At 39.6% G+C, this 18,681-nt stretch overlaps 1 protein-coding gene across 1 annotated transcript; it reads right to left on the bottom strand.

The window, feature by feature from the left end:
• Positions 1-11,426: 11,426 nt before the first annotated feature.
• LOC123466400 lies at positions 11,427-15,223 on the bottom strand (the record flags this gene model as incomplete). Its single annotated transcript, XM_045170131.1, has 13 exons — positions 11,427-11,592; positions 11,709-11,764; positions 11,821-12,067; positions 12,165-12,260; positions 12,470-12,795; positions 12,870-12,963; positions 13,153-13,266; positions 13,328-13,481; positions 13,560-13,610; positions 13,733-13,854; positions 13,916-14,070; positions 14,521-14,780; positions 15,200-15,223. Coding segments are annotated over 13 exons (1,758 nt in total), but the record flags the coding sequence as incomplete, so codon positions are not given.
• Between the last annotated feature and the right edge of the window lie 3,458 nt (positions 15,224-18,681).

Here is an 18,681-nt window from a genome sequence, read left to right as displayed (position 1 = left end):
TCGTATTTCCAGACCTTCAAGAAAGCCTGTTGAAACAATGGTTTCAATTAGCGTAGCTTTAGATCCAATCAACACAGCAGCCGTTAAGTCGGCTTTTCCAGACATAGATGAGGAAAACAAAGAGAAATTGCGTAGATTAATAATAAATAATAATATCAGTTTTTCTTTTAAAACAAATAAGTTAGGCCATACTACTTCAGTAAAACATGTCATTGACACACAAGGACAAGGTCCTATTCGTCAAAGGGCATATCGCACGTCTCCAAAACAAAAAGAGATAGCTAAAAGTATCATCGAGGAACTGATGCAAAATAAAACAATTCGTTATTCAATGTCGCCATGGGCAGCCCCGATAGTATTAGTAAGTAAGAAAACAGGGGATGTCCGTTTGTGTGTAGATTTTACAAAATTAAATGCAATTACAAAAAAAAGATTCTTTTCCTTTACTTCGTATTGACTACGTTTTAGATTTACTGGTAGGGCAGAGGTATTTTTCCACATTAGATCTTGCCTCCGGATATTGGCAAATTGAGCTCAAGGAGGAATCCAAAGAAAAAACAGCCTTCATAGTCGATGACTATCTGTACGAATGAAATCGTTTAGCGTTTGGTTTAACCAAAGCCCCGGGAACGTTTCAAATACTAATTAATTCAGTTTTGCGAAGAGTTATTGGAAAGATTTGTCTCGTTTATTTTTCACTAGAAAGCGTCTCACGAAACACCCTCGAGGGCAAAAAAGGGGGAAAAGTGACGAAGGGGGTGTGAAAAATGGCGTGGAAAAGACTGAAAAACTCAAAATGTTACCCATCTTTGGAGGGCTACCAATACTTTAATTTAAGAAAAACCTCGGCGAATTTTTAAAGGGATATTGTAACGTGGGGAGTTACTTGAAGACCCGGGTAGTGGCTAAGGCACGTTTATTCACTGTAAACGTCCACAACACTAAAACACATATAAGTAGACTGGGGCTACAGCAAGGGAAACGTACAAGTATTTATGCACTTTTGTGGACAGCAGCTACCGGGGAAAATATCCGCTGACAAGACTGCCGGACATCTCGGGTAGAGTTGCGGTCAATAACTGATACAGGAGCGCCGGACGTGACAACTAGTCCATGGGGCCTCAATAACCGCGACATCTCCCTCTCTAGATAGCGAGCCGTCCCGACCGCTATTACTTTCCTATAAAACTCTATATCCCAAAAACTCAACATACCATGGGAAACATTTGACCCCTCTACACTCTACAAAGACAACACCTTGCCAAACATCAACTGAGAGAGAGAGAAAAATAACAGTACATGAGTTCATAAAATAACATAAGTTGGGGGATTTTTCCACTTTCAGCAAGTCAACCGCTCCCGCCATCGAAGAATTTCCATGCAGTGTCGCTCTTCTCCACCAATTGGGTCTTCAGCTTGTCCAAGTCCTCCCCTCTGCTTCTCCTTCTCTGTCTCCGGTTGCTTTCACGCCGCTCTTTTTCTTCTTTACATTAATTCCTCCAACATTCTCTCGATTTTTCCCAACCTCGTTTCTACCGTTGCATCTTGCTGTGATGGGTCATACGTGGGTTTTTCCTCCCTTCCCATAACTCCCAGCATTCTCTCGATTTTACCCAACCTCGTTTCTACCGTTGCATCTTGCTGCGATGGGTCATACGTGGGTCTTTCCTCCCTTCCCATAACTCCCAGAGCCCACTCGTATTGCTTCCCTCGATCGGTCATCTCCTGGAAGCGCTTTACTTCCTGGAGGAACTCATCGCAGTTAGTGGGCTTTAAGCTCCATAATTGTTCTAGTACACTAGGTCTCAACCCCTGCCAGAGATACGCTAGCTTCGTGGCTTCAGCCATACGCGCGTTTACCCTCCTGCACAGATCAAGCACGTCGTAGTAGTACTCCAGGGTCGATTCCTCAATTCCCTGCTTCCTCGCACGCAATTTGGCCTCGTTATGTTGCACATAGTTTACGGGCGTAAACTGTGTCAACAGTGTCGATTTAACTCCCCTGACCACCGGGGGCCCTTGTACGTCCGACCATGCATTGGGAAGATTGCCCGTTGCCTCCATGCACGCATACCATTTGCCTGGAGCCTCCTCTAATGACAGCTCAATGTGATCCCGTAACTCGTTTTCACCCCATCGGTTGTATCTACCCACCTTTTCGTAGCGATGGATCCAACTCACTACGTCTTCCCCATCCCTACCGGTGAATGTGGGTGGAGTCTGGAATTTGATTTGGGCTGCCATCCCTACGGGATTGAGAGGGGCGACTGCCGCGGCCACAACAGAATTTCTCGCTAACCTGCCGCGTAACAATCGAGCGCTTGCAACCGAAGATCTCCGTCGAAAAGCGCCAAAATCCCACTCTAATCCCTCTTCACTGTCCTCAGAATCAGAGCTGTCCTCGCCGTCCGCCCACGCTAGAGTTTCCTCCTCGCTAATACCAGCCTGATGTTGCCCCAAACTACTTTCTCTCGTTATTACCCGTGTACGGTCTTCCCAACCGGATAATCCTCCTGGCTCACCTACACAGTCGTCCACTCGACTCCCGTTCCTTCGCACAAGGTTACTCGGGTTGAGGGTTTCGACGATACCACCTACAATTGCTTGATCAACCCTTGGCGCAAATCGCCCAAACTCGTCGCGAGGGCGTTGTCTTCCCCTGGCTCTACCAGCACCCCCACTCATCTACTGCCTTCTCACTATTTGTGTAAAACCCGATCCTCAGATCGCTTAAAACGGCAACTTACTGCCCCCCCGACGAACGACTCTTCGTCTAAATCCGATCTTCCGATCGCTCACAACGGTAATCTACCGCCTCCCGACGAACGACTCTTCGTCTAAATCCGATCTTCCGATCGCTCACAACGGTAACCTACCGCCTCCCGACGAACGACTCTTCGTCTAAATCCGATTTCCCGATCGCATACAACGGTAACCTACCGTATCCTAAGCCCCATTAGTCACTACTAGGTCTCATCTTTCTCCCTAGAATCTCTTATGGTATCCCTATGTTGTCACACACTAATCGCCCGTCACACGGCCGGTGCTGTGGCTTCGTACCCCAACAGTTTAAGGCGCGTGGCCAGTTGGGTCGACGACTCTCGGAAGCCCCTAACAGCCCCCGCCTCCGCACAACCTGAGCAAAAGAGTAACAACGCAAGGACTTACCACAAGTTCTGCATCTCAGCCATGTAACGTGGGGAGTTACTTGAAGACCCGGGTAGTGACTAAGGCACGTTTATTCACTGTAAACGTTCACAACACTACAACACATATAAGTAGACTGGGGCTACAGCAAGGGAAACGTACAAGTATTTATGCACTTTTGTGGACAGCAGCTACCGGGGAAAATATCCGCTGTCAAGACTGCCGGACATCTCGGGTAGAGTTGCGGTCAATAACTGATACAGGAGCGCCGGACGTGACAACTAGTCCATGGGGCCTCAATAACCGCGACAATATAAACGAACATGTTAATTTGCTGTTCGTAAAATCTAATTATGAAAATTCAAAAGCCGTTTTAAGCTATATTAATTTTCCCGGAGGACACATTGGGCAATGATAAATGGTTAAAAACGCAAGTTAATTAAATTTTATTTTATATTTCAAAAATGAACTTTGTTAATATCAATAAATAACGTTTATTTGCTAAGTTTTTAAATGTTTTCATTACTATTTAAAAAGACTTAATTTTAAAAAAGGAAAACGCGCAAAACGCGCAAAAAAAAGACGATAAAGTTTAAAATTCGATATCTTTTTTTTTATTGTTTGAAAAAAAAAAATTACACCACAAAATCATGACGTCTTTACCAGTAGGTGGTTAAATTTTCATGCAAATCTGTGATTTGGTCGCGCACGGCATTGGTCGATTTCGCGTGGATTGACCCTACTCTAATTGATGCCACAATAAAGGAATTTCCATAATTTCGTTATTTAACCTACTCTAAAATCGTTGAATAAAAAGAAAAAAATCTGAAAATTAGACTACAGGTAGAGCTAACGTAGCTCTTTTTTTTAAAGCCCTTTTGCGTCTTCGTAGCCCTAGCTGTTTGTTCAAAAAAAAAAGCCAAAGTGACCTCATTTGCATAAGATCCTCTCGGCTTTCTAAAGACTTTTTCATCGAATTTTTACCCACCCTTCCCATTTAAAAAAAATTATGGAAAAAATTAGGGACATTTTCACTATTTATGAGAACGTACACACATAAAATTGTACTCCCCCAAAATTTCAACAATCACCACTGAAGTCACAAGCTGTGGTCCTCAACCCAAACTCGGCGACTACACTTTAGACACTGAAGGATGGGAACTGACGCCTTACAACTCCTGTTACTGGCATAAAAATTTTGTCAACATTAACGGCCGAGCTCATTTCTACAAAAACAGTTCTTGGCATCCAATTGTCCTCGGTGTAATAATCCAAGGACATGGTTTGATCAACACTTTGCCGTATGAAATTGATTAAATGATGATTGAATTAAAGCTACTCGGACTAACTTTACAACATCCCACCCGATGAGCACTGCAGCTGCAATCGCCGATATAACTTCTGCTGCTAAAGAAGAACATAGCATCGACCTTGGAAATCCTTTTTACATGAGCACTCTTCTTTCCTCACTCCAAAAAGAAAAGAACGTTTCCCTGTCGTCTAAGATTCTTAGTTGGTCAAGTAGCATTTGTAGTCTTCTAGGGATAGGATTTATCGGATTCGTTTTTTTTTATCGTTTTTGTGGAGTAGGCTCCCTTATTGGAAGACACATACCTTGTTGTTCTTTTCTAAGTACGTTTACCCCTTTCACTTGCTTCACCAAAACATCTGATGATGATATAGAAGTAGGCCACCCCACGTTATTAAACCCCTCAAATCAATCCCCGCCCATTACTATTCTAAACTTACCCACCTCTAATCAACAACCCGCCCCGGAATTATTTCCCCATCAGCCCCTTTTCTACAAGGAAAGCCTCCACGGAACAAATTCCACCGGGACGCACTAAGACAAGCGCATCGAGAAGCAGCTGTTCTGTTGAATTAATTAATGTTGTTTTCTTTGTTTTGCTTTGACTTACTTTCTAATCCGTTCCAAATTTGATCTTGATTGATTGCGAGACGCAATCTTTCGGAACTGGATAGCTAGGTAAAGAACCAAAACAATTTATTATTTATTCTTTTCCTTATTGTTTTTCTACCCTTTATTCTTACGTAACATTAAATTTTTCTAAATCAGCATCTTCTTAGCATCATATTGATGTGTCTGTTTTAAACATTCCTTCATTTTACGATTTTTACGACTAAGAATTGTATTGCTACTTGGCCATTAAGCGTGTTATCACGATTTCCCGTGCATGACCACTTTCAAAATTTGTCACGACGTTTTCACGGCTCTTCCCTGAATCCCCATTCAATGCCAAACCACAGGATACTTTTGGTTTTGGAATATCTCGAATGGTTTGGATTTTAGCCATAGAAAAGGGTTTCCCTTTTGGATTTTTTTCCCTAAAACCACGGGCTGGCTTTCAAAAAAATTTGGTTTTTGCCAGTTTTGACCCACTTCCAGTCACCCAATTTGGTTTTAAAGCTCTTTATCTGAAACCTCGTGCTTGCGCTTCCATTCGAGTGATCTGTTCTATCAAATTCATAGCTTCTTTGGATTTTGATTTTTCATGTGTTTATTTTCATTTCGTTTGCATTTTTACCTGCTTTTCCGGCTATTTTCCCTAAACACCGCGGGTTTCCCATAAGAGCCTTTGAGTTTCTTTCAATCACCTTTTCTGGTACTTGATATTGACCCACGTTATTGTTTTTGCTCTTTCCTTAATCAGCATCTTCTTAGCATAATTTTGATGTGTTTGTTTTAAACATTCCTTCATTTTATGATTTTTACGCCTAAGACTTCTATTGTTGTTTAGCCGCCTGAAAATATTCTCACAACGATTTCAAGATTCTTCCCTGAATCACCATTCAATTTCACACCATAGAATACGTTTGGTTTTGAAATATCTTGAACGTTTGAAATTTAGTCATGGTAAAGGGTTACCCATTTTGGTTTTTTCACTAAAACCGAGTGACGGCTCTCCGAAAATCTTGGTTTTTACTATTTCTGATCAATTTACTTTCACTTAATTTGGTTTTTTAACCCATTTTCCTACTCTTCGTACCAAGGGCTTTATTTTAAGTGGTTCATTTGTTCAAATTACTTAATTATCATTATCTTCGCTTTCTTTTTCTGTGTTGAATTTTTACATTTTTGTGGATTTATTAATCTTTCGCTTTACAAACGTTTTGCTGCCCCACGTGTTACGATGATCATCACTTCAGCTGGTAACCACCTTGGGCCTTCTTCTTTGAAATTTTCTTCAATGGATCGGTCTTTCGTCTTCCCACGATGCAACGTCGACCTGACGTCTTCGTTAACCGTTTTTCCAATATACACAAGAAAATCCCACCCCCACTGGATGCTGAGCCCAGCCTAATTTTTTGCGAACTATAAAATGTTTGCATTTTTGTATTCTGTGTTCTTTCTGTTGAGTTTTCTGTTGAGTTGAGACCAAGCGCTTTCCGAAGACTTATCATCACATCATTGCTCCGACTCGCTCTTGGCGTGCTCTTGCTGACCATTGGGAGGCCATTTTTGCCGCTCCCCATTTGACCGAGTGTGATGATATTTCGCTAAGTTCATCGTGAAATCTTAAGATGGTGACAACATCGGCCGATTTCCCTAGTGATGACGATCTTTTCACTTCTTAAAAAATTCCAGATGAAAAGATCGCCCAGTCACCTTTGGATCTATCTGCTGGTGATACACTTTTGCTTGATTCCCCATCCCCCCAGCCCCCGTTCTACTTTCTCCGTTGGTTTTTGTCCAAGAGATGATGGCTTCTTCCGTTCAAAACACGACGCCGAAGAATCTGATCGATGTCATTCCATCAGCCCCGGCTTTCATTGCTGCCACCGATGCAGCGGGTCAGTGCTTATCACGCATTACAGCTGATTATAATGCCATTTTACACGCACGTCAACGCCATGCATTTTTTTTGCCGACGGCAGACCGTTCCTATACCAGGAGCCTTTCAGATCCCGGCTATGCATCATATCGCAACCGAAGATTTAAAAAAAAATTTAATTCCACCATGACCAAATGTGCTTAAAAAATGAGTACTCACCTCATTGAAGCTGAGGAACAAGCGCTCGAGGACATTTTGGCTCAAGTGGCTGATACTCTGGTTAATTGGACCCCAAACGAAGATCAATTTCAAGCCATGGTCGACTACAAAAATCTAGGACTCAAGAATATGGCCAAATAGAAAGATGGCGGCCGGCCTTTAGATTTTTACCAATTAGTAAATTTTAATGGCTGCCCGACTATTCAGCCATCTTTTGCCCCATCTATGGTACATACGGCCACTCACCATACCCCGAAGAAAAAAGACGCATCGGGTCAACCCACCCAACCCGTTTCGTTGCCGGCATCAGCCCCAGAGGTTTAACCCGTAGACCCAGTGGCTCAACCCGTGGCACCGCGTACCCAATTGAAGAAACTGAAACGGAAAAAACGTCTTTCGAAACCCATCACGGTGAAGAAACCAGCTGTTCTGGAGATTATACCCACACCAGTCGAGAAAAATAACCCACCAAAGAAGATTAAAGCTGCTCCGGTCCCATCTACCAAGAAGCGCACCGTCAACGGCACCGGGTCTAAACCCTAAAAAACGAACCACTCACCCAAAGAAACGAAATCGCATCGTATTTCATTCCCAAATCCCATGTGGCAGCGTTCTTTTTCGCCACACCGACGTCAGCGCCATCGCCCACCTGCAGATTTTTCTGATAGATTTCATCATCAGATACCAGAATTTTATCGTCGTCGTCTACCGTTTGACCATTATCGGTCTTATCGTTCTCATATACGTAGAGGAAGTTCCTTCTTTCATGATGAAGATCGATACTTTCCCGATCAAAGTTACTACAAATTCGTCTACAAGCTCGATTTTTCCATCCCCCATTATTTTTGAACTCTGGCATTCCAATTCCTTTTCCCTTCCTCCTCCATATTCCCTTCCCTATCCTTATTCTCTCCCCTACCCCTACCCCTACCGTTCAGTCTGAGATACGACTGATCACTCCTGGAAGCCAATGATAGACATCAGGATAGCGTTGAATTTAACCTATGAAGTATCCAACCTGATGACTCCGCTTCCCAAATTACCCCGCCATTGTTCATTTTCCTTTTTTGAAGAACGCGGCTTCGCCGCGATTTCCAATTTCGGTTTTGGGTAACTTCGAAAAATCGGATCGACTTCGGAACAATCTCACATTTTTTTTGGTTTGAAAATTCATTTTTGGTAAAAAATTTGGTTTTTAGCCATTTTTGACCCATTTTTGGTCATCCAATTTGATTTCAATTCCATTTTCGAAATCATCGTGCGTTTGGCTTCAATATGAGTGGTCTGTTTTGTCAATGTCAATGTCAAACACCGCGGCGAAAACCAACGGAGAAAGTGAAACGGGGGGTTGGGGAATCAAGCAAAGGTGTATCACCAGCCGATAGATCCAAAGATGACTGGACGATCTTTTCATCTGGAATTTTTTCAGAAGTGAAAAGATCGTCATCACTAGGGAAATCGGCCGATGTTGTCACCATCTTAGTTTTCCACGATGGACTTAGTGAAATATCGTCACACTCGGTCAAATAAGGAACGGCCAAAATGGCCTCCCAATTGTCAGCAAGAGCACGCCAAGAGCAAGTCGGAGCAATAATGTGATGATAAGTCTTCGAAAAACGCTTGGTCTTGAGCGGCAAAGCAAGAATGGAGTGTTGATTGACATGAATATCAATCGCTTCGCTGGAACCGGCAGGCAATGATAAAAAAGCTAATGCTTATTGCCAGTGCATCGTCTGAGAAAAAGGCCAAAGCCTTTCGACAATCTCGCTTCTTTCAGCAAAAGATCCAGGTTGGACTTGTTAATCGCCATGACTAAAGAATCGGCAAAAAACAAAAAAGATCCAAAAATGAAAGGTGATAAAAAAGGATAAAAAAGCTTTTGAAAAAAGCCACGCTTTTTTAATCATCAACGCTAAACCACGCTTAAAGTCCACAAAAAGTTCCAAACAAGATGAAATAAAACACTGGATGCTTTCTGAAATTCAATTTAACAACTTTTATTGCAACACCCAATCGCGATGGCGACAAAGCCTCAAGTTGGGAATAAAAGCAGAAAACAGAAAGAACACAGAATACAAAAATGCAAACATTTTACAGTACGCAAAAAATTAGGCTGGGCTCAGCATCCAGTGGGGGTGGGATTTTCTTGTGTAGATCGGAAAAACGGCTAACGAAGACGTCAGGTCGACGTTGCATCGTGGGAAGACGAAAGACCGATCCGTTGAAGAAAATTTCCAAGAAGAAGGCCCAAGGTTGTTACCAGCTAAAGTGATGATTAGCGCATAATGGTAACACTTGGTGCAGCAAAACGTTTGTAAAGCGAAAAATTAGTAAACCTGAAAAAATGTTAAAATTAAACACAGAAAAAGAATGCCAAAATAATGGCATGAATATGTGCATAACTTTGACAAAAGATGAAAAGAAATGGCATATAACAGCAATCAAAGCCAACAGAAAAAGGGCATATGGGAGAACGGGGTCAACTTGGACACGGGTCATATTGGACTAAGACCCTAAGTGCTACATGTAATGGAAAAAAAAAATTTTCTTATTTTTGTATAAACTGCAATGTTTAACGTTCTAGAAAAAATAATGATTAAAATCGAATCATTATTGTTCTTGTTATCGCAGAATTAAAAAATGGCCCTGTTTGATGTAATATTCTTCACTATTACTGTAAGCATTTTTAAAGTGAAAAACACTACAAATGAATAAAATAATGATATGTGAAATAGCCAATTCATTTCTTTAATGATTGATAAAAAACTTAAATTTTAATGCCTTTTCAGTGTTAAGTTATTAACGAAATACTAAATAGCACCGGGTTGGGTCATTTTGGACACACAGTTTTGGGGTCATATCGGACAACTTCGATATTGGAGTGGGAGGTGCTTGTGGAGGAGCCATATACGCCCGTTTGTTTGTCGATACTCGATACTCTGTTAAGCCCTCCCATTTTACTCTACCCGCCTACAAATTGTCCATTTCAGCCCCCTATTTCGTAAAAATGACATATCTCTCTATTTTTCATTTCTATTGCAAATATTTCAATATGAATGAATAAAATATTGAATAAGCAGTCTACCCATATTTTTTTTAAATTTATTTTATGTCTCCTTATGAGGAAAACTGGCAGTGTCCAATCTCACACCGTCCCTGTCCAGTTTCGCCCCGACGTTTAAATAAAAACTAAAAAAAACCGACTTCATTAAAATCCTTATAACTCGTTTATTTTAAGACTTAAAAATTACAAAAAAATTGTGGAGTTACCCAAGAAGGTGCTGCACCATTAACTAAAAATAAATATTAGAAAAAGAACATAGAAATCTAAATAAAGAGGAAAGAAATTTTTTGTCCAGTTTGACCCCGTTCTCCCCTACAAAAAGAGTAAATTCACTTATCAAAAAACAAGAAAATAGAAAACGCAAAAAGGAAATCCATCAACATAAGTACAGTGCCGGTCCAGTTATAGAACCGGCCTGTGCGCGGTTCTATAACTGAATGGTTCTATAACTAAGCACTCGATCTTAGTGCCACCTATCGTCGGTTCTTTCATCCCTCAAACTTTGACGGTCTTAGAATAACTTTACCGCCTCTTATTATTAGTTCGGTCATTGAACGGATGTACAGTATCCTGCACAAAAAGGTGAACACCGATTTGTTTTGAAAAAGCCATCTGTGGGTAGAAAATATTAATAGTATACCTTTTTAAGGAGAGGTAGGGCGGTTTTGGCGCAAAATCATCATAAGGGGGGCTGGGTAATGTCAGTCCAGACACCTTTTTTTTTGCCCTAAGTATTAAATGTCTGGAAAAGTGTAGACTCGGTAGACTCCCCTACCCCCCGGCTAAGTAGAAACATTTTTGCAATACAAAATAGAGTCTTTCCATTACTTGTTATTGTCATTATCGGGTCGGGTAATCGGGTAGCATATGGAAACACAAAATTATTTTATCAGTATGCTAGCTGTTAGTTATCAAATTGTTAGTGGCTTGTGGGATACGTTTCCGTCGGCGACGCGGGAGTTCCGCGTTCAAAGCTTGTATGCGTTAATAGTATTAAGAACAAATCTAACTAATGAATATAATTAAATAAAAAATTTTTATGAGATATATAATATTTAAAATTTTGAAAAAAGAATTTATATGCGATTAATGATTATGTCATTCGCAAACAATTCCACTGTTTTCATGAACGCAACGTAAACAGTTGTCTCATCCAAGTCTAGAACGCGGATTCCTATACTAGTTTGCTAGATAGTCACCAGTTTGTTAATTGTATGTATTTCACTAGCCAAATTTCAAATAATAATATATGATTATATTTTACAGCCAGTTGCCATGATATTGACTACATTTTAAAAAGCGTCAATCATTATTCGTCAGTCTCCGGCTCTGGATTCACATAGATACCGCTAAGAGATGCGCTGTCACCTAGCAGCCACAAAGAGTACAAGAAATTGATTAAAAATTGAGGGAAAATATATCAGTTATACTAATAATAATAATTTTTTCGACCAGAGAATTTTTAAAGGGAACATCGAACGTACCTGATTCACTCGATAGTGCTAAATGAGAAGAGGTTGAAAACGTGGATCCGCTGCTCCTTAAAAATTGATCAATAATTAGCACTGTTTCAGCTCTGTAACTACAAGACGCAACCTGCAATGGAAACACGGAGGGCGATGGAAAACTGAGTGGTCCAATTGGCATTCATGAGATTTTTCTGGATGTGATGGTATTGAAGATCCCGAGACCAAAATGGTGGTATTCAAGGGTTCAAACGTTGACGTTTGTTGATACAACATCACCGGTGGTCGATCGAAAAGGCTTCGGCCGATGAATGGCATCATCATTCTGGGTGGTGCTGTGCTCGATACTGATCGGATACACGTGGCTTCAGGACAACCTGTCACAGCCAACATAAATAATGATTCATGATGATAGTGTAGGTGAGTCTTAAAATACAACATGTTCTAAAAGTAAAAAACGGGTTGTATACTTTCCATTTTGTAAGTTGATGTCGATCTCTTCATAGATATGGCTTCCATTTCTATCTTTGGGCGTAGTAACAAGTGAAATTTCATCCTTCAGTTCAATACCTGTAGCATAGAACAATATCAAGAAACGCATAAAAGAAAGAGTGTTTATTCTTAAGCAAACACAAATCCATGTAAAGTATTCCCCATAGAGCAACATTCCCTCTGTGTGAAAAATTATTTAGCAAAAATTATTACACTACGCTGTAAGGAATATATTTGACCCGTATTTCGATTTCGGGCCATTATACTTGCTAGTGAGAAATACATACTTTGCATGGAAGCGAAATCAGCTGACGAAGACCGAGTGGTACGGTTGGTGGAATGCCACTTTTCCAGACGACGGGTTTGGTCCCAGTGACGAATATCACATTCTTGATCAAGGACTTTTGTTACACTTATGCGGCGTCCATGTATGATCTCCATACGCTGATCTTCTAAGCCGGCTATATGGCTAAATGTTTCCACAGGCGGTGGTAACACGACTGCGGATAGAGGTGATCTTGCTAAGCTCAGATGACCTTCTCTCGTCGGGATAGAATTTGCCCAGCAACAGTTTAAACATAAGCGCAAATACAAATTGTGGAAATTCCCCTTCCTTTAATTACAACCAGTTAAAAAATAAATCGTTATCTGTTGTAATTTCTGTTTTCTCATATAATGGCGACTTACCATATCCAAAGAAATAGTGCGATTATAACTGTAATCAATATTCCGCTGCCTGTTAGTACCCAGCGAACGATGGCGAAATTACTTGACAATTGAGCTGTGAGTAATGAAACAAAATAAATTTTGTGCCTGTTTCGCTGATGACTGAGCAACGTTTACAACACAACAACCAATAGGCTCACTTTCCATTTACCAATAAATCACTTCTATTTATTTATTTTTATATTTTATGTTAGATACCTTTTCTTCTAAATGAAACCATCTAGTGAATGCAATGAGAAAATACCTGAGGAGACAAGGGAGCATTCTGCGAGGAAGCCCTTTTTTGTTACGTCGTCCATCTTGAAGGAACTCGCCGTGTATCGAATAAGGATGCGGTTGGAAATAATGGTCAAATTTCCTTAATGAAATTAATGAGTAAAATATGAGTATATTATTATGATTTAAGAGTATAAAATTACTAGAACTCTGTAGTACATAGATGGTTGTATTAATTGCAAACTTGCCTGGACTATAACGGCCACAGAATCGTCCATCTAATGCCATTTTTTTAATATCCTCATGCCATGACATGATGTCCAGGGATCCCGACCGACAAGATACGACATTTATTGCCTGATGAAAAAAACTATTCATGTTATTTACTTTGCTAAATAATGTGATTAGTAAAAACATGGAAAAAAACTGTTTGACCTCATCATAGATAGGACTAGGCAATTCGAACTGCTGAAACCTGATTTGCAACTAGGGGGTCAATTGTATGAAATTTTCAAAATTGATTTCAACGACGAGAAAAAAACAATCGGTTAGTCAAGTGACAAAATATCATGTTTACATACATAAATATTTTTAAAACTTCTCCTTACATTATTCTCCGGTAGCAATGTAATGTTCCACTCGCATACCACTAATGGAATGTAAATAGGAAATCCTGGAGAAGCTAAGGTTATTCGAGTCTCCTCTGCCATCACATATGAACGTGAACAATCTGGATAAACATTAAATATTTTTTGTGTTATTTACCATATTATGTAGCACTTTTAACTCACCACCACATTCAATTGCCAAAAAATGACTGCACGAACGTAAGATTGGAAAATGCCATCGACAATGGTCAATGAATTGTTCATCACCTCGACAGTAAGCACTAAGACCACTGGAGTTCGAATGCAGACCTAATGTTTCTTTTCGAATGCCAAACCATCTGTTAACATAAAGTTTTGTGAATGCCAATTTCAAGATTGCCAGGAAAAAGTTTACTGAAATACAAAAAAGTTAATCAGAATAATAAACAAGAAAAAGGCAAGCCGGTATAGCTTCCCTTTGCTTTTGTGACATTGTTCCGTAATCCCCACCGTTTTCAGTTGATTATTCATAACGGAATTTCACATCAAGCGGCCCAAATAAAAACAACAAAACTCTTTACTAATTAATTCCATGCAAATAAGACTAGAGAAGAACTAGTTGTCTGTCTTAAATTATCCCAAAACAGGATACAAATAGTAAGAGCAAAAAATCATGCTTTCTGAATCATCAAATAACCTGACAATTTCTTACCTCAGTTGTATGGGATATTTGAGAAGAAAAAAGGGAAATAAAGTAATACAATCAAATAAAAAAATTATATACATACATTCATATAAATATATATTACTTGGTTGCTGTCACGAATCCTGACTGTCGACAAATAACATGAGCTAGTTGTACCATTACATCCTTCTGGTTAGACGGTTGGTCATAGCATATAGGTAGAGATGGACTTTGATTGCTTATAACTCCCAATTGGCTTATCCATGGTATAAACACTGGCCCATCTTCTGTTGGCTGTGTTTGAAAATTGAGATGGAAGGACGCTTGGTTTAGTAGATCTTCTTCATTTGTGTTACTAAGTTGCTTTTCTCTGTTCTTTAGTTCCTAGATAAAAAGAACAAAACCAAACAGAACATGAAAAAACAAGAGTCAAACAAACAAAAAGTTCACAACTCAAACAAGTAAACATCTCATTAAGACTTGCTAACAATTACAAAATAGTGTAGAGCAAGAGCGAAGCGCGTACCCAAATTCTATCAAGATACAAACATGGCCGCCAGCCGCAATTTCTCTCTTAAAATAGGAAGGTGCGTTCGTAAAACAGTAGGGGGTACGCGCTTCGCTCTTGCTCTATTAACTACAAGAATATTCAGTAGACACTATAGTTAAAAGAAATATATGTAGTAAAAAATTTCATTTGGATGAAAACCAATTTGCAGGAACAGAAACTTCCTTGGGTGACCAGTAGAATAAAAATCTTTATAAAATTAATCTTATTCTATCACACACAAACAGCAAAACACCTTTACGACAGCAATGTTTTCTGGGAAAAGAAAGATTCAGCTCGCTGTATCGCTGTTGCAAATGCAATCCATATGCCCCACTTCAACAGCATACTCTGTGCAATTAATATCCGTGTCCACAAGTGTTATACTACTGTCAGCAGTATTTATTTTTCATTTATTTTGACCCTGTGTATATCTTGTACTTGGAACGTGGAGCTGTATGACGTGGAAATCACCATGGAAACGGGAGGAGCCATCAATCGTGGAAATCACCGCCGGCAGGTAGCGATCGGCTCCGATTAGCTCTAATCGGGTTTACCCTGCCCCGAAATAGGGGATGCGGGGTTCCATCGGGGTGCCACTTCGTCTACCAGGGTAGAGCCGGGGGAAATCATGGGTTGACCCGATTGCGCCGACGCGATTTTAAAAGATTGTTAAAATCTAATGATTAAGAACAAACACAGATTTAATCACTTTTGTCTTGTTCTGTATTATTGTAACCTTTACATTAGGATAAACTCATTTGTTATTGACCAAATATAATGTATATCTCTTAATAACCGGATGACAGTTGAACAGATAGAGAATCCAACAGAAGATGGGCCAGGCGTCAAAGCTAGACATGCGATGCTAAACCGCATCTTAGTCAGTCTGCGCATAACTTTATGGTTTTGGTTTGAACAGTGCATAATAAATCTAACATTTCCCTCAAAACCAAAAACTCTCAATTAACAGAAGAAAGTACATATAACATTTATGTTTTTAAAACGATCTCCTTTCTCATTGTAATATCCAACAGTGTATCGTATTTGGGTATTAAAATAAAATTATTTTAAAATAAAATACTTAAAATACGTATTTTATTCGGTATTTGTATTTGGGCTGTTTCTTATTTAAAGTATTTGTATTTGTATTGGTCTTTTACGCTGAAAGTGAATAAAATACAAATACAAATACAAAATACTTTTTTTTCAAAGATTTGAAGTTTGTAAAGTGGCAACAGTGTATGAATCGAAAGTAGCTTCATTTTGACAGCGTTATTGCACCTGCAAAACGTTTTGCAATATCTTTTTCTAGTTTCAAAACTTTCAATTGCATTTTTCGTCGTCTGATTTGCTCGTGTGTGTTTTCATTAAACCACAAGTTTCTTTAACGTATATCTCTAGTTCTCTACAAATCGGATTGTTTCTTATTACTGTGCGTTCTGAAGAACATGTATAATACCCACGGTAAGTGTTTAAGTTATTGAACATTCTTAAAATACGCAATGGCATAAACTAATAACTTAGCATATCCTCTGATTCAGTGACAAGAATGTCGGCAAGACAGATCCTTGGACAGACAGTTAAAAATAAAGGAGTAAGAGGCAAATAATGTGGAATGGAGCAGTTGGACATCCTACGTTGCGCATTCTCTTCAAATGCGAAAATCAAATTTGTGTCCAATCTGTGGTACGCTGTCTACAGCGTCTTATGGGAAAACCAACCATTTCACTTTAAAAATATTTTTTTCTTCTCTATTACTATGTTTTACCTCACTGTTGTACCTAACAGTGGATTCGCTATTCATTTGGTGATAACCTAATTTTTACCTAAGGATGGAGTTAAATTTTTAAGTTATCCTAAAAAGAAAATTCACTGTTCAAACGAAGTACAACAACTCTAGAATTTGCGAAGGAAAGCGTGGGTGGTTTTTAGGAAAACTTAAAAATTTAACTCCATCCTTGTGATTCTTTTCACAGTTTCGTACGCAACACTTCATCTTGTTAAACTTACAAGTTTGACGTTTATAGAGTGAACAACAATACACAAGCTAGCTAAAGAATTCGGGTTCTTCTGCTAGCCGGGTTGATCACAAAAAAGGACTCTTAAACAAATCTACAAATACATTAGACTTAAAAGGAGATGGAGGGAAAAATTTGGTTATCACCAAATGAATAGCGAATCCACTGTTAGGTACAACAGTGAGGTAAAACATAGTTATAGAGAAGAAAACAATATTTTAAAAGTGAAATGGTTGGTTTTCCCATAAGACGCTGTGGACAGCGTACCACAGATTGGACACAAATTTGATTTTCGCATTTGCGGAGAATGCGCAACGTAGGATGTCCAACTCCTCCATAAAGGAAGAAAGTATTTTGTATTTGTATTTGTATTTGTATTTGTATTTGTATTTGTATTTGTATTTGTATTTATATTTTATTTGGTATTTGAGGTTTTGGGAGAAAAAATGTATTTTGAAGGACGAGTATTTTAAAATATAGTATTTGTATTTTTAAAATACTCGTTTTTTTTCAAATACGATACACTGATATCCAATTAATCGGTCCGTTTACCAACCCCGATTCTTTTTCTCATTGCCGTGAACTTTGGACCGGTCAGTGGCTTCATGAAAATGTCAGCCAGTTGATCGTCTGTTGGGATATACTTGTCTTCAATTTTACCTTCTGTGACTTTTTCGCGAATGTAGTGATATCTAACGAGAACATGTTTGGTTACTTGGTGGAACTCCGCATTGGAAGCCAGCCGAACAGCGCCTTCGTTGTCACAGTAAATCGGGACCTTCTGTTGTTCCCTTCCAGAAAAATATTGAAGCAGGCAGCTGAGCCAGACAGCTGTCTTCGTAGCTTCGCAGGTAGCTGCATATTCTGCTTCCATCTTCGACAATGCCGTACATGTTTGCTTTTTACTTTACCACGATACTGGACCTCCGTCAATGAAATGGTTGCTTCCAGAAGATGACCAATAGTCGTTTTTGTAACCACCAAAATCAGCGTCAGAATGGCCGATTAACCCCATCCGCTCTCCTCCAAGCCAGATGCCAAAATCCATGGTCCCATTCAGATAAGCAAAAATTTGAGTTACTGCATTCCAGTGAGATTCGATAGGATTTTGAGAATATTTAGACACCTGACCAACCGCATAGGAGATATCTGGACGCATCATAAAAGTGAGATATATTGAAAATAAAAGAGCGCCGACATAAATCATGCAGCGTACATCTGTTTGTCGAGTGCGGCATATAAGAACGCGTATTTTATATTGTCACACGAGTTTGTATTTTACCCAAGCACAAATGAATACAACAAGTGATGACTTAAATCTAAACAATATTTTTACTTAAATAAAGGGGGTAACCATTTACCCGAAGTTCGAGAAGCGTCTGAAGACCTCTAGGAAAACCAAAGAACTCCTCTAACGTAGCCCAGCTACGGGAGCTCACCCGATGGAGACTCGTCTAACGCAGATTCGGGGCAGCGTTGTATACCGTCGCACGAATTACTTCCCTTCCGGACTGCGTATCTCCGTATCTTCCTTAGAGTGGACTTCTCCTGATTATTTCTTCACGACGATCGCACCTTTGTCCAAAGAGCAGGTGACATCATCTCCGCGAAGAGATAACCAATTTCCCTTTTCACCCGCGAAAATATCGAACTGAATAATTTCTAGATCGAGAGATGCAATTTCGGCAAACGCTGCTTTGACTGCTTCTTGATTCGA

The sequence above is a fragment of the Daphnia magna genome, linkage group LG1 (assembly GCF_020631705.1).
Source record: "Daphnia magna isolate NIES linkage group LG1, ASM2063170v1.1, whole genome shotgun sequence".
Lineage (NCBI taxonomy): Eukaryota > Metazoa > Arthropoda > Branchiopoda > Diplostraca > Daphniidae > Daphnia > Daphnia magna.
This window is presented reverse-complemented; position numbering and strand designations above follow the sequence as displayed.